This window comes from Oncorhynchus tshawytscha, linkage group LG01 (assembly GCF_018296145.1).
Source record: "Oncorhynchus tshawytscha isolate Ot180627B linkage group LG01, Otsh_v2.0, whole genome shotgun sequence".
NCBI classification, from domain to species: domain Eukaryota; kingdom Metazoa; phylum Chordata; class Actinopteri; order Salmoniformes; family Salmonidae; genus Oncorhynchus; species Oncorhynchus tshawytscha.
The window spans coordinates 55,953,542-55,979,056 of NC_056429.1; the positions used below are offsets into that span (position 1 = coordinate 55,953,542).

The following is a 25,515-nucleotide window of genomic DNA, read 5'->3' on the forward strand; positions in this document are numbered from 1 at the left end:
ACCACAGTCTCAAAGAAAACCATTAGTAACACACTACCCCGTGATGGATTAAAATCCTGCAGCGCACGCAAGGTCCCCCTGCTCAAGCCAGCGCATGTCCAGGCCCGTCTGAAGTTTTCCAATGACCATCTGGATGATCCAGAGGAGGAATGGGAGAAGGTCACGTGGTCTGATGGTACAAAAATAGAGCTTGTTGGTCTAAAGGATGAGTACAACCCCAAGAAAATAATCCCAACCATGAAGCATGGAGGTGGAAACATAATTTGTTGGGGATTTTTTTCTGCAAGGGGACGGGACGACTGCACTGTATTGAGGGGAGGATAGATGGGGCCATGTATCGCGAGATCTTGGCCAACAACCTCCTTCCCTCAGTAAGAGCATTGAAGATGGGTCATGGCTGGGTCTTCCAGCATGACAACGACCCAAAACACACAGCTAGGGCAACTAAGGAGTGGCTCCGTAAGAAGCATCTCAAGGTCCTGGAGTGGCCTAGCCAGTCTCCAGACCTAAACCCAATAGAAAATCTTTGGAGGCAGCTGAAAGTCCGTATTGCCCAGCGATAGCCCCGAAACCTGAATGATCTGGAGAAGGTCTGTATGGAGGAGTGGGCCAAAATCCCTGCTGCAGTGTGTGCAAACCTGGTCAAGAACTACAGGAAACGTATGATCTCTGTAATTGCAAACAAAAGTTTCTGTACCAAATATTAAGTTCTGCTTTTCTGATGTATCAAATACTTATGTCTTGCAATAAAATGCAAATGAATTACTTAATCATACAATGTGATTTTTTTTGGATTTTTGTTTTAGATTCCGTCTCTCACAGTTGAAGTGTACCTATGATAAAAATTACAGACCTCTACATGCTTTGTAAGTGGGAAACACTGTCGATTTTGCAGGTTATCAAATACTTTTTCTCCCCACTGTATATATTTATATTAACTGGCCTATTTAATGTTTGTTTTACTTGGTTACACACCGTATGTTACATCATGATAAGGCACCTCACTTGACATTTAGCTCATTGGTCATGTACAGTAAGTAGTATGTTGCTAGGCTACCTATGCACATTTGTTTGGGAAGACTGTCCAATCCTAGCCTTAGAATGTATTGTGTACCGTGGGAAAGTATTTAAGTAAAAAATACTTTAAAGCACTACTTACGCAGTTTTTGGGGTATATGTACTTCACTATTTATATTTTTGGACTAATTTTATTTCACTACATTCCTAAAGAAAATATTTTCCCTGACAACTCAAAGTACTCGTTAAATTTTAAATGCTTAGCACACAATTGATTGTGAAATTCACACACTTACGGTCTGGCGGACTCACAAAACACAAATGCATATTTTGTAAATAATGTCTGTGTTGGTGTGCCCCTGGCTACATTTTTTTACAAGGAAATGGTGCCGTCAGCTTGGCTGTGATACAATTACATTTACTTTTGATACTTAAGTACATTAAAACCAAATACTTTTAGACTTTTACTCAAATAGTATTTTACTGGGTGACTTTCCCTTTTATTTAATTTTTTTAACTTTTGCCTCTTTTTCGCCCCAATGTTTTTGATAACCACTTGGTAGTTAGTCTTTTCCCCATCACTGCCACTCCCATACAGGCTCGGGAGAGGCGAAGGTCGACAGCCATGCGTCCCCCGAAACACGACCCGTACAACTGGCGACTGAGGTCAGCTAGCAAGTCCCCGGCCCATCAGAAGGAGTCACTAGAGTACGATGGGACAAGGACATCCCGGCTGGTCAAACCCTCCCCTAACCCGGACGACGTTGGGCTAATTGTATGCCGCCTCATGGGTCTCCCAGTCACAGCCGGCTGTGTCACAGCCTGGTGACACCAATATTTAGACTGCGATGCAATGCCTTAGAGGAATGCAGCGCCCTAGACCGCTGCGCCACTGATGGTTAACGGACATGATTTGATATTTGATAGAGCAGTCTGACTGAGCGGTGGTAGGCAGCAGCAGGCTCGTAAGCATTCATTCAAACAGCACTTTCCTGCGTTTGCCAGCAGCTCTTCGCAATGCTTGAGCACAGTGCTGTTTATGATTTCAAGCCTATCAACTCCCGAGATTAGGCTGGCAATACTATAGTGCCTATAAGAACATCCAATAGTCAAAGGTATATGAAATACAAATGGTATAGAGAGAAATAGTCCTATAATTTAATAACTACAACCTAAAACTTCTCAACTGGGAATATTGAAGACTTATGTTAAAAGGAACCACCAGCTGTCATACGTTCTAGTGTTCTGTGCAAGGAACTTAAACATTTTTTTTACATGGCACATATTGCACTTTTACTTTCTTCTCCAACACTGTGTTTTTGCATTATTTAAACGAAATTGAGCATGTTTCATTATTTATGAGACTAAATGGATTTTATTTATGTATTAAGTTAAAATAAGTGTTCATTCAGTATTGTTGTAATTGTCATTATTACAAATATACACTATTTAAAAAAATTTTTAAATGGCCGATTAATCGTTATCGTCTTTTTTGGTCCTCCAATAAATCGGTATCGGCGTTGAAAAATCATAAATCAGTCAACCTCTAGTCAACATACTTTTGTTTATATTGTGTATTGCCCAGGTAGGTGAGCCTCACTCTCCTCTTCCCTCTCCTGTAAACCCTACTCCCATCAGAAAGTTATTGTTTTGACCTTGATATCTGACTATACTCTTCAGTATCGCACCAATCTTCAGTTAAAACCATTTTTCCCTAGTATTGTTTTTGACAATGCTGTCAGTGCCTGTTCTCAGATTCACTTCTTGTCCCTTTTGATCCAACCAGAAGAACATTTTATCTTGGTTATCTGTCCACCTGTTGTCCTGACAGGGAGTGTGACCATGCTGTTGGACATGGGCCATAATGATGTAGTGGGTCAATTCAAAGGGCTATGGTTTCCCCACTGCCTCATCACCCAGGGAAAGAGCAATAACTTCCTGCTGCAGAAGAGCTGGAAGGAGATGGGCCAGAAAGCTCCTGAACATGCCATACAGAACATTCTGGAACAAAGAGTGCCGGCACAGCCATGAATGAGTGACTTATTCTGGTAACAGCTTGCAGATGGTTTGTTGTTCTGACATGACTTGATATTAAACCAGTGGCATATCTGAAAATGTCTTTACATTTTGCAAAATACTTTGTATATTTTTGTCATTTAATGCTAGTGTGTATCTTCGTGAAAAAATTCAGCATTTTGATACAATTTAAATAAATGTTGAAACGTAAAGATAATTCTTCACCAGCAATACATACTGTAAGTGCTGTACGAACATTAATCACACTTACCTGCTTGCTGATCATCTTTTTTTCTCCATCTTTGTCAAAAATGCTACACTTAACAGAAATATACTAAACATGCAACAATTTCAAAGATTTGACTGAGTTACAGTTCATATAAGGAAGTCGGTCAATTGAAATAAATTCATTAGGCCCTAATCTATGGATTTCACAACTGGGAATACAGATATGCATCTGCTGGTCACAGATACCTTAAAAAAAAAAAAAAAAAAAAACTTAGTGTGGCTCAGAAAACCAGTCAGTATCTGGTGTGACCGCCATTTGCCTCATGCAGCTCGACACCTCTCCTTCGCATAGAGTTGATCAGGCTGTTGATTGTGGCCTCTGGAATGTTGTCCCACTCTTCAATGGCTGTGGAAAGTCTCTGGATATTGGTCGAATCTGGAACATGCGGTCGTACACGTCGATCCAGAGCATCCCAAACATGCTCAATGGGTGACATGTCTGAGTATGTAGGCCATTAAAGAACTGGGACATTTTCAGCTTCCAGGAATTGTGTACAGATCCTTGCGACATGGGGCCGTGCATTGTTGAAACATGGTGATGGCGGTGGATGAATAGCACGACAATGGGCCTCAGGATCGCGTCACGGTCTCTCTGCGCATTCAAATTGCCATCGATAAAATGCAATTGTCCATAGCTTATGCCTGCCCATATCCCCACCATCGGGAATCTGTTCATAATGTTGACATCAGCAAACCACTAGCCCACACAACACAAGCTGTCTACCACCTGCCTGGTACAACTGAAACCGGGATTCAGCCGTGAAGTGCCCACTTCTCCAGTGCGGCAGTGGCCATCGAAGGTGAGCATTTGCCGGTTACGACATCCAACTGCAGTCAGGTCAAGACAAGCATGCAGATGAGCTTCCCTGAGATGGTTTCTGATAGTTTGTTCAGAAATCCTTTGGTTGTGCAAACAAACAGTTTCAGCTGTCCGGGTGGCTGGTCTTAGATGCCTTGGAGGTCCTGGGCTGGCGTGGTTACATTTGAGGCTGGTACTGCAAAATTCTAAAACATTGAAGGCAGCTTATGGTAGAGAAATGAACAGTCAGCTCCGGTCATTCCTGCAGTCAGCATGCCAATTGCACGCTCCTCAAAACCTGACATCTGCGGCAATGCGTTGACAAAATGGCACATTTATGGCCTTTTGTCCACAGCACAAGGTGCACTTGAGTGATAAGCTTCTTGATATGCCATACCTGTCAGGTGGATGGATTATCTTAGCAAAGGACAAATGCTCACTAACAGGGATGTAAACATGCACACATTGAGAAATAAGCATGTATATAACATTCCTGGCATATTTTATTTCAGCTCATGAAAACTGTTTTTTGTTCAGTGCATTTCAAATTCCCTTCCATAGCAATGAAAGCCAATAATGAATTACTGTACATCAGTCCTCATCCCCCCCATGACATTTTTCCTATGTCACTAACCAATTGTAGCTACTTAGCTGTATAACAAACAATTATTTAAATGTGTCAAGTTATTTCAGTCTAGCTAGCAATGAAAGAAGCTACAAACGTCTCATTTGGGACACAAGTACAACATCTGCCACCTACTTGCTTGTTAACCGGGTTATAGCAAATCACAGGATTTAAAAACAGATTTCAAAAGAGTGCTTTATTATAGTACATTTCAAATATTAGAAGGCTTTAGTTGGTCCGTTTTCATTTATAACACATAGTACATGTCAATGTCAAACGTCGGATCAGGATCACAGAATTCATCGGCTGATGGCCATCTGCTCAATACATACAGATAATCTTGACATAGGGTTGTTCAGCATCATTTGGCACATCTTAAAATACATTCAGCTTTTTCTGCTGCAAATTTTTACAAAATGTAAACATGGCATTCAAATTCCACTGGCAACTTTAGTTAGAGTGAAAATGGTGTTTAACGCTGAGCATAATAAAAGTATCTTGCTCAGCCCCCCCCCCAGGAACAAAATACATTCATACTCCCTTTAACCTGTAAAGACCAATAAATATTATTAAATAAAACAGAACTGAATTATCAGCAAGACAAATATATGCATATCAAGATACCAAGTCTCCAGCTACTTAAAAACAAAGCTCAACATTCCCTTTCTAAAAAATAACTTTAGAATGAGGTGGGACAAAAATACCTGACATTTTCACAGCAGAACAGGCTTTTCTTTTAGTTAGGAATTCCTTTCAGGATACACAGCATTCTCACCAGAAAGTGACAGTGAAACCAAAAACCACTCCTGTGACGCATCAGAAAAAAGCAACATGGCATTGCTTGCATCCTAAGAGCACAAAAATAAACTAGTCATCTCTGGTGCAAAAAAAATTGAATAATTGTGCAGTGAGAGACCATGGGAAAGTTTGACTTTTCCGGCACCATTCCAGCTGCCATCATACGATCAAATAAATAAATACATTTATATGAACACCCGACAAGTAGCTGCTTTCAGGAAGATTCCTTTGAGTTAGAACACAACTACACCATTTAAAGTGACCAAATATCTCACAGGGTGAGTTTTGGAAACCAGTTCAGAGAAACCAAAGGCCCACACCTACGAGACAGTCAGTGAAATATGCTGGTGTAGGCTGATCCAAGGTAATGAGAAATGCCAAATATTGGGGTTGGGTATGGGCGTACCAGCTGCCAGCCCTCTTATTGGTCCATTGACAAGTTCAGAAGAGAACCATGAAAATGTGTATGAAAACCAGTCGCACCAGCCTGAACAGAAACTCGCAGGGGGTGCCATTACATGTGCCTTTTGAAAAGCACAGATCGGAACTATGATACAAAGAGCAACATCTTCATGAAAACATTTCTGTAAACACTTCAGACAGTAGAGGTCACTTGACAGGTTCAGGAAAATAGTTCACTGCTGGTAAACTAATGGCATAAGGTGTATAGGGAATGGATACTTATCGCTGCCATTGTCGCGAAAAGCTTAAAACTGGGCCCCGTCAGGCAACGTAGCAATCCCTCCCCCCACAATTTAGTCCATCTTGGAGCTCTTGCCACCTTTGCCTTTCATGTAGGTCTGGTAGAAGAAGGAGGAGAAGAGGAGCAGGTAGCTGAGGTACATGAGGGAGCTCCACATAATGTTGTTCAGGTAGGAGTGGCAGTCCCCCTCCTGCATCCAGTGGTAGACCAGCCAACTGACCGTCAGCCCCATGGCCATCTGAGCGATCTGGAAGGTGGTGATGACCACGGCAAAGGGGCGTGGCACCCGGTACCCGGCTGCCCGCACCGCGTAGTAGCTATACATGAGTGCGTGAACAGAGTAGTTCATGGTCATGAACCAGCCGCCTCCAGCCACTTGATCCTTGTAGGAGTACCAGGAGTAGAGCAGCACGGTAATGTGGTGGTACCAGTGCAGGAAGATCAGCCGCTGCTTACGGAGCACAATGAATGCCGTGTCGCCTGTGGAGGTCATTGAGAGGACACATCAGGACCGACAAAGTTATGGTCCCAGACATGCAGACGCACTTAAACATTTACTGCACATCTTCGACTAAGTTATATGGTTTGCCATAAATTAGACACTCATGGTAGGAGTGGACAAATTGCCAAGTTCAGACAAACTGGCAGTTCCATCCCCAGTTCTTACCCAGTTCAGGGGCTTTGCTCAGGACAAAGGCATAGGCCCAGAACTTGCTCACTGGTCCATTGTAGAAGCTCTGGTCGCATATAGACTGTCTGAAACCGCTGGTTGAGAGGATATACAGCATGTACCATCCTGTTCGAATTGCTCCAATGATACTGCAATTAAAATAAAGTTAAGCATTGCACTAGAGGGGAAGAGCAAAACTAAAAGTTACACTAGCAGGCTTGTAACATCGTGTGCATGTCTAGTCAATCTATTCGTTGAGAATGCTGAAACATCAATCCATGGCTGAGTCGGTGCCACATGTTCATTTGTGCCAAAATCACAATGAAACAAGTTAGCTTGCAAAATCAGCAGGCTATGGTTTGAAATAGGCTTGTTGTAATTCCATCTTTATTTGTATTATTTAGTTTTAATGCAGTCATTGGTGTGCTTATCAATGCACAAACACCTTTACACCCCCCCCCCAACACACCTATCAATTAAGTTATTATATTAAGTCATCCACAACCTTCACTGTGTGAAGTTAATGCATTGTCATTAGTAATGTTCAAATAAAAATAAATAGCAACCATTCCTCAAATGAAGGGGATGATGCAACATTTACAATGAGGGAACCTGATGTCTTTGGTCCGCAACTCATAGCGCAGACACTTCATTCAGGATAAATGCAGTAAGCGCCCCCTTACCTGCTCACTGGCAGGTTAAGTTCTGAAGGATTTGTTGCCAAATATACCTGGCTAAAGAGTTGAGCCATTTGTGAATCCGGTGTTCCCCGAGTTGAACTCTGAGTTCACTGAAGTTACATCACTAACTCCTTAAACCACATATGTAGTATAGGGCTTCCTGACAGCATGTCACTAAGGCAGGGTTCCACAACCCCGTTCCTGAAGCGCTACCCTCCTGTAGATTTGAACTAATCTGATTCCTTTTATCAACCAGCTAATTATTAGAATCAGGTGCACTAAATTAGGGTTGGAGTGAAAAACCTACAGGATAGAAGCACTCCAGGAAAAGGGTTGAGAGCCCTGCACTAGGAAGACATATGTAGTAAGGTCACATTGGCATCTAGGAAACTGCCCTTACAAAGCAGTGCACATGAACAGTATGCTTAGTTCCACCACGTGAAAAAGATGCTGCATGAGGGTGCTTTCTGCACAAAACAATTCTTCATTTCAGCACAAAGAGTGATCATAAAACAGTAGGAGTAAGAATTTTAAACACTTAAATGATTATGACAAGCCATCTTTCTACCATCAGGATTGTTAACAGATGGATGCATAATGAAAGTGACTTGCTGGCAGATGTAAAGAACAAAAAAAAAAACTTAAGTTCACAATATAGATTTAAAGTGTAGGGTATTTCAGTTTCCAGAGACATGACAAGATTACTGTTGGCAAACAGACCGTGTACATCTTCCATTCACTCAAATGTCAGAGGTAAATGCGGGTGTTCTGTGTTAACTCACCTGAAGATGGCCAGGCTGAGTGACCACAGCACCAGTGGTCTGCGCAGACTAAGTTTAGGCCTCTCTTTCATGAAATGTTGGCCTCCAAAGACCAGCGCTGCATACAGGCCACAAAACAAAAAAGCCTTGCTCCTGGTGAGAGAGAAACATGTCAGTAAGTTTCCTTCGATTGTGCCCATGGCAAGGTTACTCAGCTGCAATGCATTTCAGTGATTGAACACACCCTAGGACTTTAATGAAGTGATGTTTTTACATTCACTATTACTCATGCTGAAGGTATTGAACATGGCACACCCAGTTTACTATGGTGATATGTGAAATTTATTGACTAAAGCAATCAGCCCTGGCCACTTCCGTTGATAATAGCTGGCTTGAAATGAAATGTAAAATGAAATGTTACATTTGTACAACATCTTTTCCCATGCTGCTTAGCGGACTTTTTTACTAGACATCCAGAGTAAACCACTACTAGAGGTGGATATTCTAATTTCAAAAGCAACAGAACAGAACAACATGGCTGTTATGAGTAATAAGGTGGTAAAGTAATTTGTATAATATAGTTGGCTTCAACCTTAGGCTGTCAGAATTGACGTCACACCTGACGCTCTTCAATTTGAAGTGATCAAGGGCAACACCTGACCCTGACTCAGCTGTCCTGTTCGACCACACGAACAAAGTGATTTCATAATTATTTTGAAACCAAACAAATGTTATAAACATACCAGTTTTCTTGCATCCATTCGATAGCGCCTCGCTCGTCAAATTGCTGCTCGAAACCATATTGAGAAAGTGGCACTTGATGATATTCAGTCTCATTCATTTTCGGTCTTGCTCTCTCTAAACTAGGCTATGTATAATTTATTCTCTGTGATTTAAAATCCCAGTAGATAGGAGGCTACCTAGACTGATGTTAGATTAATCATAAACGCGCACATGCGTCCTCTCCACCACTACTCTACTCACACCTGATTTCATTTACCCACAAATAACACCTTTACTATATACGGGCGTGGACTATGATGGGCTTCGGCCCAGCCCTCTCTCCTCCCACTGTGGGAGGATACTTGGGAAATTTTGGTTTCGAACAGGGTCGTTATAAAATGCTTAACCAAAGGAAAACTCATTATTTAGGTATGCTAACTTTGCAGGTTACACATTATTACTTTGTAGCTGCGAAAATGCCGACGCACGTGGCAGACAGACAGACAATTGTGCTGCAGATAACAGGTTGCCAGATTTGATCAGATTGATCTGAATGTGTCTTAAGGCTTTGACCCCCACATTGCAAAATCATAACCTGGCAACTCCGCAGAATTTGAAAAGAATCCTTGAGCACACAATTTGATTGATGTCATAAATAGTGAGGACAGTTGGTTACCATGCCAATGGGCAAGCTGGGTACATAAAATAGCTCCAGAATGTTCAGTTTCCCACACACTTAATTGTGTAACACACAGCGAGTCAGCTAGTAGTTTGAGTTGTTAATGTTTACTCATTGTCTTTGAGAATTAGGCTATATTTGTCATCAAAATGTCACAGCGTGCCCACAAGGAAGGGCTGTGCAATATCAAGATTTTATGTTTGGCCTTTATTTTCTGTCTCATAAAGCCAGTTTTTGCAAAGCCAACTCCTGCAAATGTTTTTGCTTCCTCATCATCGCTGGAGCACATGACTTTGATCAACCCTGTTCAGAACAACCCCGATGTCACAACCCCAAAACTGACCCATTTTGTAAACACATTGCTTGGACAATTTGAGAGTTTGCTGGTGAAAGGTGAGACAGGAATCCAGAAGTTAGTCTAGGCCTAGCGTTAACAGAATGAAGTCAGAGAGGCAAATGTCTAAGCTTGGGTTGTGGCAACATTTGACATTTTCCTCTGATTTCCCACAGATGGTACTTCTCCAGGTAATTTGGACCAGGTGACTCAAGGATATCCCGAACCCTACACAAATGCTAAAGACCCCCAGGGGCTTGTGAAGTCTCTAATGTCTGTTCTACAGACTTACAAGAAGCAAACAGCATCACGAGGTGATTTGCCCTTTATTCTGTTCCTACTCTTTGTGTGAATGCACAAACCTGTGTGAATTTCACAATTGCTGAATTGTAAAATCCCATTGTGAAATGGATTTTGAAATGGATTGTACATTTTGTTCCGATGCAGGCAATGATCACGTCTTCAAACTGTGGGGAAAAGCTCCAAAAACAAAGAAGAGCACCAATGAAATCAAACCCAGAGTCAACATATTGACAGACCCCACTTACTTCGAGCCACTTGTGAAAGTTAACATGATTTTGGGCCTCTTTTTCTATGGCTTCATCGTGATAGGTACAGTAGCTACATAACATTCTGCTGTCTTTTTACTGCATGGAAATGTACTGTTCATCAGTTGATATTGATATAGCTTTAATGTAGATCTGCTTTGTATATTAAAATGAGCAGCAGCCGGGGTATGTTGCAGCAACAATGTTATCACGTTTGGTCTGTGCATGGGCTTTTTTTCACCAGTGTTTATCTACGACTCTGTCCGAGTTTCCATGGAGGCCAGAAGAAGATCTGACGCTCTAGCTGATGCTAGGCTGAAGAGAACAGAACCACCCCCTGTTGAACCACAGTCAACTTTATCCAAATGTACACTCTCTATGATGCCTTACTCTGTGTGCCGTTAATTTGCTTGAACGTGTGATCCCTGGCTAAGTTAAGTCTACACTGACTGCAGGGTCTCACATACTGTTGTAACAATGCCCTCTTTCCTTTTAGATCGGCAGAGCATCGCTTCATTGTTTCACTTGGAAAATACATCATCCATAGCTGACCAGTATATATATATTTGTGAGATGCAATAGCAGTAGTCAAAACAAGCTGTACATTTTTCAAACTGTCTATGTATGTGTTTAAACTGTTAATGACTGAGTCTGTGTGTTGTATAAGTGTATTTCAAACATTATTGTTTCGTTGCTTCTGTAGGAAGAGTCTGAGTCAAACATACAATTTGCAGACTGTGCAAATGGAAAAAGTGCTGTCAGCCTTAGAGAGTGGGAGCCTCTGCCTAGTGAGTTACTGTAGATAGATCACACACTATTTTGTTACCGAGAGATTAGATGTAATTATATTTAGGTGTATGTTTTTCAGTGCATAAAACAGTGAGGTACTGACCATAATCACACCAAACATTGTAATTAATGTAAAGCTTGTACAAATGTAAACTTGTACAGATATGCAGCACTCATATGTACAACATGAGTTATTAGATGGGTTTCATTTCTCCCTCAGATATTCAAGAGAACTCTATGCCTGCCAATCTGGCGCTGAACCCATTTGACTCCGATATAGAGGAAGTTGTATCTGCATAGGTTGTTCATGGTGAAGATTCTGCTCTATGCCTAGATTATTTATCATATCGGGTCACGTGGAGATATTACATTTATTTTGTCCGCATTTTTTTCCAGAGTCTCAGCTGACTGATGTTTGCGTCAACTGAGGACCACGTCTTAATACCGAGTGACATAATGGAAGCAACAGAAATGAACTCTCCAAATAAGATCATGTTGAGACTGCCACCTTTGAAGACCGCCACTTTCTGTCTCATCACTTAGCCCAATACTTACGTTAGTAATAAACATATCTTGCATTCAAAATATAGGCCTATGTGAAAAGTAGTTTTTGGTATATATGATTAACTGCTATATTAATTTATTTCTTGATTACTTATGAAAATGTAAAAAGAGAATGGTAACATTAAATTAACAATGTTGTTAGTTACAAATACTATTGTGTTGTAAATGCTGTACATTATTTCCATTATTATGTTTGTTTTTAATACTGTTAATCTGCAAACATCAATATAGCAATATTATACTGTTGCTCATTTTTGGTTTCCTAGGTGTTAGACCTCACCTTTTTCCCAAAGAGAGCTATGACTTGTGTCCTCTGATGCTCTAATTAAACAATATTTATCCAACAGCTCCCTATTTTACCATATTATACATCACAGGAGGCTGCCCGAGGGGAGGATGGCTCATTATAATGGCTGGAATGGCATCAAACACATGGTGCAACACAAGGTGCAACCAACCTGTGCTATACACCCACTACTCTGCTATATAATTAATGATAAGTTGATAATAGAAGTCAACTTGGCTGATAAGAACTATACAAGTAAGCAAGATAGGCAAGCTTGGGTATGTTTTATTAAAAACAAATATTTATTGAACTTTTGAGCCCATCAAGCTGATCATCCACTTTTGGCATAGCTTTTGAATGAGCTGTAGTTTATTATGGTGTCTGTGACTTTCCTATGATGACACAGACTGCAGAGCAACAGAACCTACCCAGTTAAACAATGTAGTTAACCTGGTTCTGGTTGATCCTAATTAACATTCTTCCAGAAGAGCCTAGTTCCTGGAAAGAATTGAACTCATCAACCTCAGGTTGTTTTCTCAGAGATAGAGAATGTCTTGTATACTGTAGGAATGCACTGACAACATGATTACAGACACAAGTGGGGATGGAAGTGAGAAATGCTGCCATCTTCTGGTGTAATCATTAGTCCAAACCTTAGCAAATAATTGCATTTTGCAACAAAAACGAGAGTTTCTATTGGTCAGATTCAGGTAGGTCCCGTTGGCTTTGTTTGGTTCCTATTGAATAGAAAATAATTAGTGATGAGATGAAAAGGTATTGTGGGTTGGATATATATATAGGCCTAGCATTTAGAAAAAAAATATGGCTTAGGAGAGGAAGAATGAAAAATAGGCCACATTTACAGGCTGGAATGGGCTCCCTACGGTGTGATTTCTAATCTGCAGGGCTTGTGGGCTGGATGAGAGTCGACCTCTGTGTGCAGCAGAACCCACCATATACATTCCCACTTTTCAAACAGGGCTGAGGTGTGGGTGGTTTGTTCAGTGAGACCTATACGTGGGTGCTTTCCCTCTCCGAGCACTAAACATACTTCTGACAGGCCACAGTAAACTACACACCAGTTATTGCACATAAAGAGGATATAGAGAAATGAGGGAAGCTTTGGACAGGGCTTAGTGGGGGTTTTGTATGTGAAGTTGTGTTTGAAAAACCATGAGTTATGGGTGGCCTTGCACCTTTGCATAGTGCATATCATGGTTCCCTGCTTCGCGGTTTTACTTCAGGTGAGCTCAGAGGAATAACAACAAGTATGTGGTAAGTGTGTAGTGATGAGACAGTAGAACAGGGGTCGCAGAGGGAGATTTAAGAAGGATTCCTCAGTGAGTGAGGTTGTTTCCACCCAGCCACCTCAGCTCATGGTCCTCTCTCATAGCATGTCCAAAACGTAAGAATAATGCAATGTTGTTGTGGCTGTGAACAAATAACATGGAATTGCTTGAGGAATACTTACACTACACTTGGGCTCTGCAATGTCTGGATAACTATAGAGGGGGTGAGGTATAAAAATATGGTTTATTCAATGAGCAAAAACTGAATTATTACTAGTAGGCTATGTGGACAGAGTGGATGACTCATCTCAGGTTGCAGTCAAGGCAAGGCAAATCAAATGTTATTGGTCACGTACACTTGGTTAGCAGATCTTATTGCGAGCATAGCGAAATGCTTGTGCTTCTAGTTCCGACGGTGCAGTAATATCTAACAAGTAATCTAACAATTCCACAACAACTACTTAATACGAACAAATCTAAGTAAAGGGAAGGAAAAATAATATATACATATAAATATATGGATGAGCGATGACCGAGTGGCATAGGCAAGATGAAATAGATGGTACAAAAGTACAGTATATACAGTGGCAAGAAAAAGTATGTGAACCCTTTGGAATTATATGGATTTCTGAATAAATTGGTCATATAATTAGATTTGATCTTCATCTAAGTTACAACAACAGACAAACAGTCTCATTAAACTAATAACACACAATTTATTGTATTTTTCTTGTCCATATTGAATACATCATTTAAACATTTGCAGTGTAGGTTGGAAAGAGTATGTGAACCCCTAGGTTAATGACTTGGAGTCAGGAGTCAGCTAACCTGGAGTACAATCATTGAGACGAGATTGGAGATGTTGGTTAGAGCTGCCTTGCCCTATAAAAAAACACTCAAAAAAATGAGTTTTCTATTCACAAGAAGCATTGCCTGATGTGAACCATGCCTCGAACAAAATAGATCTCAGAAGACCCAAGATTAAGAATTGTTGACTTGCATTAAGCTGGAAAGGGTTACAAAAGAATCCCTAAAAGCCTTGATGTTCATCAGTCCACGGTAAGACAAATTGTCTACAAATGGAGAAAGTTCAGCACTGTTGCTACTCTTCCTAGGAGTGGCTGTCCTGCAAAGATGACTGCAAGAGCACATCTCAGAATGCTCAATGATGTTAAGAAGAATCGTAGAGTGTCAGCTAAAGACTTAAAGAAATCTCTGGAACATGCTAAGTTCTCTGTTGATGAGTCTAAGACAAGTGAAACACTAAACAAGAATGATGTTCATGGGAGGACACCACAGAAGAAGCCACTGCTGTCCAAAAAAACAATGTTGCACGTCTGAAGTGGACAGATTAAACTAAAGTTGAGTTGTTTGGAAGGAACACACAACACTATATGTGGAGAAAAAAGGCACAGCACACCAACATCAAAATCTCATCCCAACTGTAAAGTATGGTGAAGGGAGCATCATGGTTTGGAGCTGCTTTGCTGCCTCAGGGCCTGGACATCTTGCTAAAAGTTTGTGAGGGTTTTAAGTGACAAGGCAAATTTCTTCAGCCTTCTTCACCACACTGTCTGTGTGGGTGGACCATTTCAGTTTGTCTGTGATGTGTACGCAGAGGAACTTAAAACTTTCCACCTTCTCCACTGCTGTCCCGTCAATGTGGTTAGCGGGGTGCTCCCTCTGCTGTTTCCTGAAGTCCACTGTCATTTCCTTTGTTTTGTTGACATTGAGCGAGAAGTTGTTTTCCTGACACCACACTCTGAGTGCCCTCACCTCCTCCCTATAGGCTGTCTCATCGTTGATGGTGATCAAGACTATGTCTGCAAACTTGATGATTGATTTGGAGGCGTGCATGACCATGCAGTCATGAGTGAACAGGGAGTACAGGAGGGGGCTGAGAACACACCCTTGTGGAGCCCCAGTTTTGAGGATAAGTGAATTGGAGATGTTATTTCCTACCTTCACCACCTGGGGGCAGACCATCAGGAAGTCCAGGACCCAGTTGCACAGGGCGGGGTTGAGACCCAAGGCCTCAAGCTTGATGATGAGCTTGGAGGGTACTATGGTGTTGAATGATGAGCTGTAGTCAATGAACAGCAGTCCTTGATAGCGGGCCGCATCGGTGGCACTGGATTATCATCAAAGCGGGCAAAGAAGGTGTTTAGTTTGTCTGGAAACAAGACGTGTCTGAGCCATTGAATTGCGACTCCACTTTGTCCCTGTACTCGCATTTTGCTTGTTTGATTGCCATGCGTAGGGAATAACTACACTGTTTGTATTTGGCCATATTCCCAGTCATCTTTCCATGGTTAAATACGATGGTTCGCGCTTTCAGATTTGTGGAAATGCCGCCATCTATCCACGGTTTCTGGAAAGGGTAGGTTTTAATAGTCACCGTTGGTACAACATCTCCAATGCACTTCCATATAAACTCACTCACCGAATCAGCGTATATAACAATCAATATTATTCTCTGAGGCTACCCGGAACACGTCCCAGTCCGCATGATCAAAACAATCTGGAAGCGTTGATTCCGATTGGTCAGACCAGCGTGGAATAGTTCTTGTCACTGGTACATTCTGTTTGAGTTTCTGTCTATAGGACGGGAGGAGCAAAATGGAGTCATGGTCAGATTTGCTGCAAAGAGGGCAGGGGGGGGGGCCTTGTATGCATCGTGGAAGTTAGAGTAGCAGTGATCCAGTGTATTGCCGCACGAGTGCCACAATCAATATGCTGATAGAATTTAGGTAGCCTTGTTCTCAAATTTGCTTTGTTAAAATCCCCAGCTATAATAAATGCAGCTTCAGGATATATGGTTTCCAGTTTGCACCGAGTCCAGTGAAGTTCCTTGAGGGCTGTCGTGGTATCGGCTTGAGGGTGGATATACAAGGCTGTGACAATAACCGAAGAGAATTCTCTTCTGAGAATATATGGTCGGCATTTGATTGTGAGGAATTCTAGGTCAGGTGAACAAAAGGACTTGAGTTCCTGTATGTTGTTATGATTACACCATGAGTCGTTAATCATGAGGCATACACCCCACCCTTCTTCTTCCCAGAGAGATGTTTATTTCGACGCATAAAGAATCCCGGTGGCTTTACCTACTCCGACGACATATCCGAGAGAGCCATGTTTCCGTGAAACAGAGTGTTACAATCCCTGATGTCTCTCTGGAAAGCAACCATTGCCCTAATTTCGTCTACCTTGTTATCTAGAGACTGGATATTGGCGAGTAATATACTCGGAAGCGGTGGGTGGTGTGCACGCCTCCGACGTCTGACCAGAAGGCCGCTCCTTCTACCTCGTCCGTGGCGACGTTGTTTTGGGTCGACATCTGGAATCAGATCAAATGCCCTGGGTGGTGGTGCGAACAAAGGATCCACTTCGGGAAAGTCGTATTCCTGGTCGTAATGTTGGTAAGTTGACATTGCTCTGATATCCAATAGTTCTTCCCGGCTGTATGTAATAACACTTAAGATTTTCTGGGCTAACAATATAAGAAATAATACATTTAAAAAAAAATACTGCATAGTTTCCTAAGGACTAGAAGCGAGGCGACCCTCTCTGTCGGAGCCATTTTGCCAACATACTGCAGGTGAGAGAGGATCTGTGTGTGTTGTATTTGTCTCTGTTCTATCTTTGTAAGTCACTGTTTTGATTTATCTACTTTTGTGTGGTATGTGTGAACATGTGACAATAATTGTGTGTTTCAGTGAGGTGTGGTGAGGTCGGTGAGCACTGGCTATTAGCAAAGTCAGATTTACTCACAAATAAACCTTGATTAACCCATGTTCACCATGCAAAAGTTAGCTTCAACAAGGCTATTAACTGAATTTGACAAACAATTTTCACCCAATGTTCACCTCTGATGGCAGTAAATTCCATATCATCCAACAAAATGACACACTGTTCAACTCAGCTCAGCCACAGACCGATGTAGCATCCACAATTACAACTGATAGGTGACACTAAAAGAGCAATATATGGACACATTTCATCTGAATAATTCGCAACGCAAATTCGATGGCCTTTCACAATGGATTTACAATTCGGCACGCGTATAAAAAAAACACACACACACAAACACAATAACATTATGTGAAATATTATTACACGCAGACATAAATAACAAATAAGGTTCTAACGACATTTCAATATCGAAATGACAGAAAATGCAGTTCAAAACGTCAAAACAGTGTCTCATCAAAATGAAATTGTAGCTCGATAAATCAAATGCATTCAAAGGGATGTTGTCTATTCTCATGATTTGATAGTAGTCTAACCCGCAAATTGCAAAGGAAAATGCATTTAGCCCTACCTTTACTTGTAAATTAAGTCCATTCGTCTGGTGAACCTCTCAGTCACAGTGTTTAAAAAGTCACAGCAGAACCCCATGTCCATTATTTTATTCTGCATGCACACAACAAGCCAACGCATCCCCAAGGTCTTCTTCGGTTCCATTATCACACTGATACAAAAAGTAATTCCCATTCCTTACATCCACAAAGCAAAAGTAAATGTCCAAGATGTGCAAAAGTCCGGAAAAAAGTATTAATTGGTAATGACGTTTCAGACAAGCGAACAGTCCAGTATTCACTGTTTGCCTGCCCAATAGCTAGCAGTGAGGGAGATGGTGGTTGCCTGTCATGTCACGTCTTGTAGCTCGAGCCCTGTATGCTGCCTCTATCTGGTCTTAACTTTCATTATAGTTGACGTTCCACTCTTCGAACCCACCAAACGGTGCTTTTAAATTGTGTCATTAGGTTCCTGTGTCTGTCTGTCGGGCATGCATACTGCTCAAATCAGCCAGGCGGCATCTGCATAAATCCTTATGGCCACACAGTGGGTGGTGAAAGGAGATGTTGATGAAGGAAAGAGGGTAGAATTGATGAGGTGAGATGTACAGTACAAGGAAGGACAGAGTGTGTGAGAATGAGAGAGAAAAAAGTGTGTGTGTGTGTGTGTGTGTGTGTGTGTGTGTGTGTGTGTGTGTGTGTGTGTGTGTGTGTGTGTGTGTGTGTGTGTGTGTTGTGTGTGTATGTGTAAGAGAGAGAGGGCGGGAGACCCAACTTGGAAAATTGTTTGAGGTGCAGTATACTGCTAGCTAGCTTCGAGTTTGTTCAGTTCAAGGGATGATAGCGCAAGATTATGTATAGGCAATACTCGTAGGCAATACTCATGAGCAACATATGAAATCTGCTCAATGCAACGAATGTCATCGATGCAAAGCAGCGAGGCCTATGCTGACCATGTCTATTAACAGTCACAGGAGTCAGGAATGGCAGCTCGCGTCAACAATTTGAATGGACTGGGGGCATTGGGGAGAAAGACGGTTTTAATTGTCACACCCTGATCTGTTTCACCTGTCTTGTGCTTGTCTCCACCCCCCACCAGGAGTCTCCTATTTTTCCCTATTATCCTCACAAAGAGACACCATTGGAAGACATGAGGAATTACTACATAACCTTATGGAATGATTCCACGCCTTGGTGGAACACCATGACTATGCAGTCAGTGCATTGTTGGAACAATTCCGCTGACTATCTATTAGGCAGCAAGCCACAACGGAAACCTCCCAGACTCTCAGTAACCCCGCTACCAGTGGTGCTTCTCCCCAGCCTACCCTGGCTTTCCAAGAACCCAGCTTAACTCCTCCCGAGCGCTACACTGGGGATCCCGGAACCTGCCGGTCGTTTCTCTACCAGTGCTCCCTCGTTTTCGGGCTGCAGCCCTCTTTGTTTCTGTCGGACCGTTCAAAGATATCATATCTTATAACTCTGATGTCCGGGAGGGCACTCGCCTGGGCTACGACGGTGTAGGAGCAACAATCCATCGTTTGCCTTAGGCTGGAGGATTTCATGGCGGGAGTAAGGAAGGTGTTCGACTCTCTGTTGTCTGGGAGAGAGGCGGCTCAGACGCTACTTCAACTGCAGAAAGACTCCCATAGATCGGCAGACTTTAGCCGCGGAGAATGCCTGGAACCTGGAATCCCTGTTTGAAACATTCCTTCATGGATTATTGGAGGGAACTAAGGGCGAGCTCGCAGCCTGGGAGCTGCCCTTGGACCTCGACCCTCTCATAGCTTTGACCATAAGGATCGATGAGCAACTACGGAAACGCAGTAGGGAGAGGATATCTGATCCCGGGAACACGCGCCCGTCCACGGTTTTCCCCTTGCCTCCGAAGAGCCATGGAAATCCCTGACACCTGCAATCCCCCGAGAATCCGTTGTCTCCTCCGGTGCCCCTGCAACTGGGCAGGGCTCGATTCTCCTGAGGAACGTTTACGCAGACTGAGCTTCAGGACATTACATATCCACTTGTCCAGTAAAAAGCCCCGGATCATCAGTAGGTATAAGTACGCTGGTGGGCCATCCATGCTATCATGTTGTGGGGTGACCGGTAAAACGAGAGTTTTATGAGAGTTTTATGGACACTCTGGTGTCGGAGCTGGGTATCTCCACACAACTCCTCTCTGTTCCCATGAATGCCAGAGCATTGGACGGATGCTCTATTGGCAGGGTCACTCGCAGTACTATTCCTATCAACCTGTGAGTGTCAGGGAATGACAGTGAGTCCATGTGGTTCCTGCTCATTGAATCTCCTCAGCCACCCGTCATTTTGTGATTGTTGTGGCTCCAGATGCACAACCCCCTGATCAACTAGGCTGCAGGTTGGAACCCATTCTACCACGTGCATTGCCTCAAGGTGGCACAGCGCTCCCCTGGACGTCCTCCTGTGGGCTTGGGTAAAGCCTCTGATCTTTCCGCCGTTCCCATGGAGTATCAGGACCTCCGGGAGGTTTTCAACAAGGCCCACTCCACATCTCTTCCTCCGCATCGACCCTATGACTGCCACATTGACCTCCTCGCTGACATTACACCGCCTCGGGGGCGGCTTTATTCCCTGTCTAGTCCGGACACCAAGACCATGGAAGGGTACATTGAGGACTCTCTGGGACAGGGTTCATTCATCCTTCTTCCTCCCCTGCCGGCGCATGGTTCTCCTTTGTGGAGAAGGACAAACCCCTGCCCCCCGTGTATCAACTCCCGGGGCCTTAATGACATCACGGTAAAGAACCGTTACCTGCTATCACTCCTCTCCTTGGCTTTCGAGCCTCTCCAGGGGGCGACTGTATTCTCGATGTTGGACCTTCGGAACGCCTACCATCTGTTTTGGATAAGGGAAGGAGACGAATGGAAGACAGCCTTTAAGACAGCTAGCGGGCACTACGAGAGTCTAGTTATGCCATTCGGACTGACCAACACTCTCACCGTGTTCCAGGCTCTGGTCAATGATGTGCTCCATGACATGTTGAACCGGTTTACCTATGACGACATCCTTATTTTTTTCCATTCGGGTCAGGAGCATGTTCTCCACGTCCGACAAAGTCCTCCAGCGCCTCCTGGAGAACCGGTTGTTTGTCAAGGTGGAGAAGTGTGAATTTTATTGCTCCACTACCTCTTTTCTGGAATACATTATCGCTGCCGGGAACATTCAGATGGATCTGGACAAGGTGAAAGCGGTGATGGAGTGGCCCCAACCCACATCCAGAGTGCAGCTGCAATGTTTCCTGGGATTTGCTCATTTCTACCGCTGCTCCATCTGTAGCTACAGCACCCTGGATTTCCCCCTCTCTGCACTCACCTCACTCAAGGTTCCATTTATGCCTTTCACAGCTGCTGACCTGGCGTTTTCAGATCTCAAGCGTCATTTCACTTCAGACCCCATCTTAATCCATCCGGACCCGTCCCGTCAGTTCGTGGTGTAAGTCGACGCCTCGGACGTTGGAGTGGGGGCTGCCACGTTCCAGCATTCTTCCAGGACCAGAAGCTGCATCCCTGCGCTTTGCTTTCCCATCGTCTTAATCCCACTGAGAGGAACTATAACATTGTCAAATGGGAACTTCTTGTGATCAAGATGGCGCTGGAGGAATGGAGACGCTGGCTAGAAGGGGCGGAACATCCATTCCTAGTGTGGACCGAACATAACAATCTGGAATATCTCCGCACCGCCAAGCACCTCAACTCAGGACAGGCTCGTTGGGTTCTGGCCTTCCTCCGACAATGTTTTTGATGGCCTACTATGGTTTCTGACGTCTTCACATTTGTAGCCGCATGCACGGTGTATGCTCAGAATAAGACACCGCGGCAAGCTCCGGCTTGCCTCCTTCGACCACTCCCTGTTCCTCATCGCCCCTGTCCCATATACCCCTGGACTTTGTCACTGGTCTCCCTCCATCTGATGGCAACACCATAGGATTCCAAAAGCTGCCCATTTCATACCCCTTCCCAAGTTACCCTGAGCCAAGGAGAAGGCCCAACTCATGGTACAGCACGTCTTCCGAATCCATGGACTTACGGTCAACACAGTCTCCTATCGTGGTCCTCAGTTCTCGTGCCGATTCTGGAAGGTGTTCTGCACCCTCATTGGGTTGTCGGCCAGCATGTCCTCCGGGTTTCATCCTAAATCCAACGGCCAGTTGGAGCGTGCCAATCAAGACCGGGAGACGACTCTTCGGTCTTGGCCAACCCCACCAACCCCGCCTCGTCACAGCCAACTCCACCACCTGGAGCCAGCAACTTGTGTGGGTGGAGTACGCCCGGAACACCCTTCCCTGCTCGGACACTGGTCTCTCGCCCTTCGAGTGCTCCGTGGGTTATCAGTCCCCGCTCTTCCCTGAGAAAGATGAAGAGGTCAACATACCCTCGGCCAAGATGCTCGTCCGCCGCTGTCGAGGTACCTGAAAGAGAGACGCTCTTGTTACGGCCACCTCCAGGTATCATCGACAAGCGGACTGCCACCGGACCCGGCTCCCCGCTATTCTCTTGGGCAGAGGGTATGGCTCTCCACTTGGGATCTACTCCTCCGGGTGGAATCCCGCTAACTTTCCCCCCGCTTTATCGGCACTTTCCCCATATCTAAAGTCCTTAGCCCCACTACTGTTTGTCTTCTGTTGCCCCGCACCCTCCATATACATCCCACTTTCCATGTGTGTAGGATTAAACCTCAGTCTCACAGCCCTTTGTCTCCTTTTTCTGCCTTGGATTACAAACCTCTGCCTGCCCTCAACCTGCCCTTTGCCTGCCCCTTTGTTATAATAAATATTCTGAGAATTGTACTATCCACCTCCTGTGTCTGCATAAAAACCACCATCATTGATGAAACGTGTCTAAACTCAACCTCCCTGCTAGCCCTAGCCTAAACATACAGTGCCTTGCGAAAGTATTCGGCCCCCTTGAACTTTGCGACCTTTTGCCACATTTCAGGCTTCAAACATAAAGATATAAAACTGTATTTTTTTGTGAAGAATCAACAACAAGTGGGACACAATCATGAAGTGGAATGACATTTATTGGATATTTCAAACTTTTTTAACAAATCAAAAACTGAAAAGTTGGGCGTGCAAAATTATTCAGCCCCCTTAAGTTAATACTTTGTAGCACCACCTTTTGCTGCGATTACAGCTGTAAGTCGCTTGGGGTATGTCTCTATCAGTTTTGCACATCAAGAGACTGACATTTTTTCCCATTCCTCCTTGCAAAACAGCTCGAGCTCAGTGAGGTTGGATGGAGAGCATTTGTGAACAGCAGTTTTCAGTTCTTTCCACAGATTCTCGATTGGATTCAGGTCTGGACTTTGACTTGGCCATTCTAACACCTGGATATGTTTATTTTTGAACCATTCCATTGTAGATTTTGCTTTATGTTTTGGATCATTGTCTTGTTGGAAGACAAATCTCCGTCCCAGTCTCAGGTCTTTTGACTCCATCAGGTTTTCTTCCAGAATGGTCCTGTATTTGGCTCCATCCATCTTCCCATCAATTTTAACCATCTTCCCTGTCCCTGCTGAAGAAAAGCAGGCCCAAACCATGATGCTGCCACCACCATGTTTGACAGTGGGGATGGTGTAACGTTTTGCATTGTTGCCAAAAAGTTCAATTTTGGTTTCATCTGACCAGAGCACCTTCTTCCACATGTTTGGTGTGTCTCCCAGGTGGCTTGTGGCGAACTTTAAACAACACTTTTTATGGATATCTTTAAGAAATGGCTTTCTTCTTGCCACTCTTCCATAAAGGCCAGATTTGTGCAATATACGACTGATTGTTGTCCTATGGACAGAGTCTCCCACCTCAGCTGTAGATCTCTGCAGTTCATCCAGAGTGATCATGGGCCTCTTGGCTGCATCTCTGATCAGTCTTCTCCTTGTATGAGCTGAATGTTTAGAGGGACGGCCAGGTCTTGGTAGATTTGCAGTGGTCTGATACTCCTTCCATTTCAATATTATCGCTTGCACAGTGCTCCTTGGGATGTTTAAAGCTTGGGAAATCTTTTTGTATCCAAATCCGGCTTTAAACTTCTTCACAACAGTATCTCGGACCTGCCTGGTGTGTTCCTTGTTCTTCATGATGCTCTCTGCGCTTTTAACGGACCTCTGAGACTATCACAGTGCAGGTGCATTTATACGGAGACTTGATTACAAACAGGTGGATTGTATTTATCATCATTAGTCATTTAGGTCAACATTGGATCATTCAGAGATCCTCACTGAACTTCTGGAGAGAGTTTGCTGCACTGAAAGTAAAGGGGCTGAATAATTTTGCACGCCCAATTTTTCAGTTTTTGATTTGCTAAAAAAGTTTGAAATATCCAATAAATGTTGTTCCACTTCATGATTGTGTCCCACTTGTTGTTGATTCTTCACAAAAAAATACAGTTTTATATCTTTATGTTTGAAGCCTGAAATGTGGCAAAAGGTTGCAAAGTTCAAGGGGACCGAATACTTTCGCAAGGCACTGTAGATAGCCTGTACATCGATAGGGCTACCCCCTGCGTGCCTTAGTATAGGGATTATACCCATGATCCTCGCCATGTTTTAGTGTTTGATCAGGTGCCAACAACGAGTCTATGGTAAAGTAGCAAGGTCATGTAAATTGTTGAAAGGTTTTAAAAACAAATATATTAAATGCAACGGTTGGACAATGGATGAAGATACTCCAAACATTTAGAATTTTATAATCCATCTGATATTGACTAAATTATAGCACAAAGAACATTGTACTGGAACAGACAAATAATGAAGTTCAGGGATTTTGGTGGGAATTCAGGTATTACATTTATTGTCAAGTTTCACTTTTTTACTTAGAATGCAATCATATGTACATTTTCTTATTGTATGAAGTATTTTCTTATATTTTGTGTTAAAATCAAGAATTACTTGTGCCTCATTTGCATAAACACACTGGGTGTATTTGCATATACAATGGGGAGAACAAGTATTTGATACACTGCCGATTTTGCAGGTTTTCCTACTTACAAAGCATGTAGAGGTCTGTAATTTTTATCATAGGTACACTTCAACTGTGAGAGACGGAATCTAAAACAAACATCCAGAAAATCACATTGTATGATTTTTAAGTAATTAATTTGCATTTTTTGCATGACATAAGTATTTGATACATCAGATAAGCAGAATTTAATATTTGGTACAGAAACCTTTGTTTGCAATTACAGAGATCATACATTTCCTGTAGTTCTTGACCAGGTTTGCACACACTGCAGCAGGGATTTTGGCCCACTCCTCCATACAGACCTTCTCCAGATCCTTCAGGTTTCGGGGCTGTCGCTGGGCAATACGGACTTTCAGCTCCCTCCAAAGATTTTCTATTGGGTTCAGGTCTGGAGACTGGCTAGACCACTCCAGGACCTTGAGATGCTTCTTACGGAGCCACTCCTTAGTTGCCCTGGCTGTGTGTTTCGGGTCGTTGTCATGCTGGAAGACCCAGCCACGACCCATCTTCAATGCTCTTACTGAGGGAAGGAGGTTGTTGGCCAAGATCTCGCGATACATGGCCCCATACCTCCTCCCCTCAATACGACACAGTCGTCCTGTCGCCTTTGCAGACAAGCATCCCCAAAGAATGATGTTTCCACCTCCATGCTTC

The 25,515-nt window shown here is 43.3% G+C and overlaps 1 protein-coding gene and 1 long non-coding RNA gene across 2 annotated transcripts; one reads left to right on the plus strand and one right to left on the minus strand.

The window, feature by feature from the left end:
• Nucleotides 1-4,922: 4,922 nt before the first annotated feature.
• Nucleotides 4,923-9,349, minus strand: elovl6l (ELOVL family member 6, elongation of long chain fatty acids like). Its single transcript, XM_024425547.2, has 4 exons — nt 9,101-9,349; nt 8,379-8,510; nt 6,914-7,065; nt 4,923-6,726 (listed from the first exon to the last, which is right to left on the minus strand). Exons 1-4 carry the CDS (start codon nt 9,196-9,198, stop codon nt 6,299-6,301), a joined length of 810 nt encoding a protein of 269 aa, XP_024281315.1. The 5' UTR covers nt 9,199-9,349; the 3' UTR covers nt 4,923-6,298.
• An 8-nt stretch (nt 9,350-9,357) lies between these two features.
• Nucleotides 9,358-12,103, plus strand: LOC112253636. Its single transcript, XR_002954048.2, has 5 exons — nt 9,358-10,152; nt 10,270-10,407; nt 10,541-10,705; nt 10,886-11,429; nt 11,827-12,103. It is a non-coding gene; the product is annotated as an uncharacterized LOC112253636 (long non-coding RNA).
• The last annotated feature ends 13,412 nt before the right edge of the window (nt 12,104-25,515 follow it).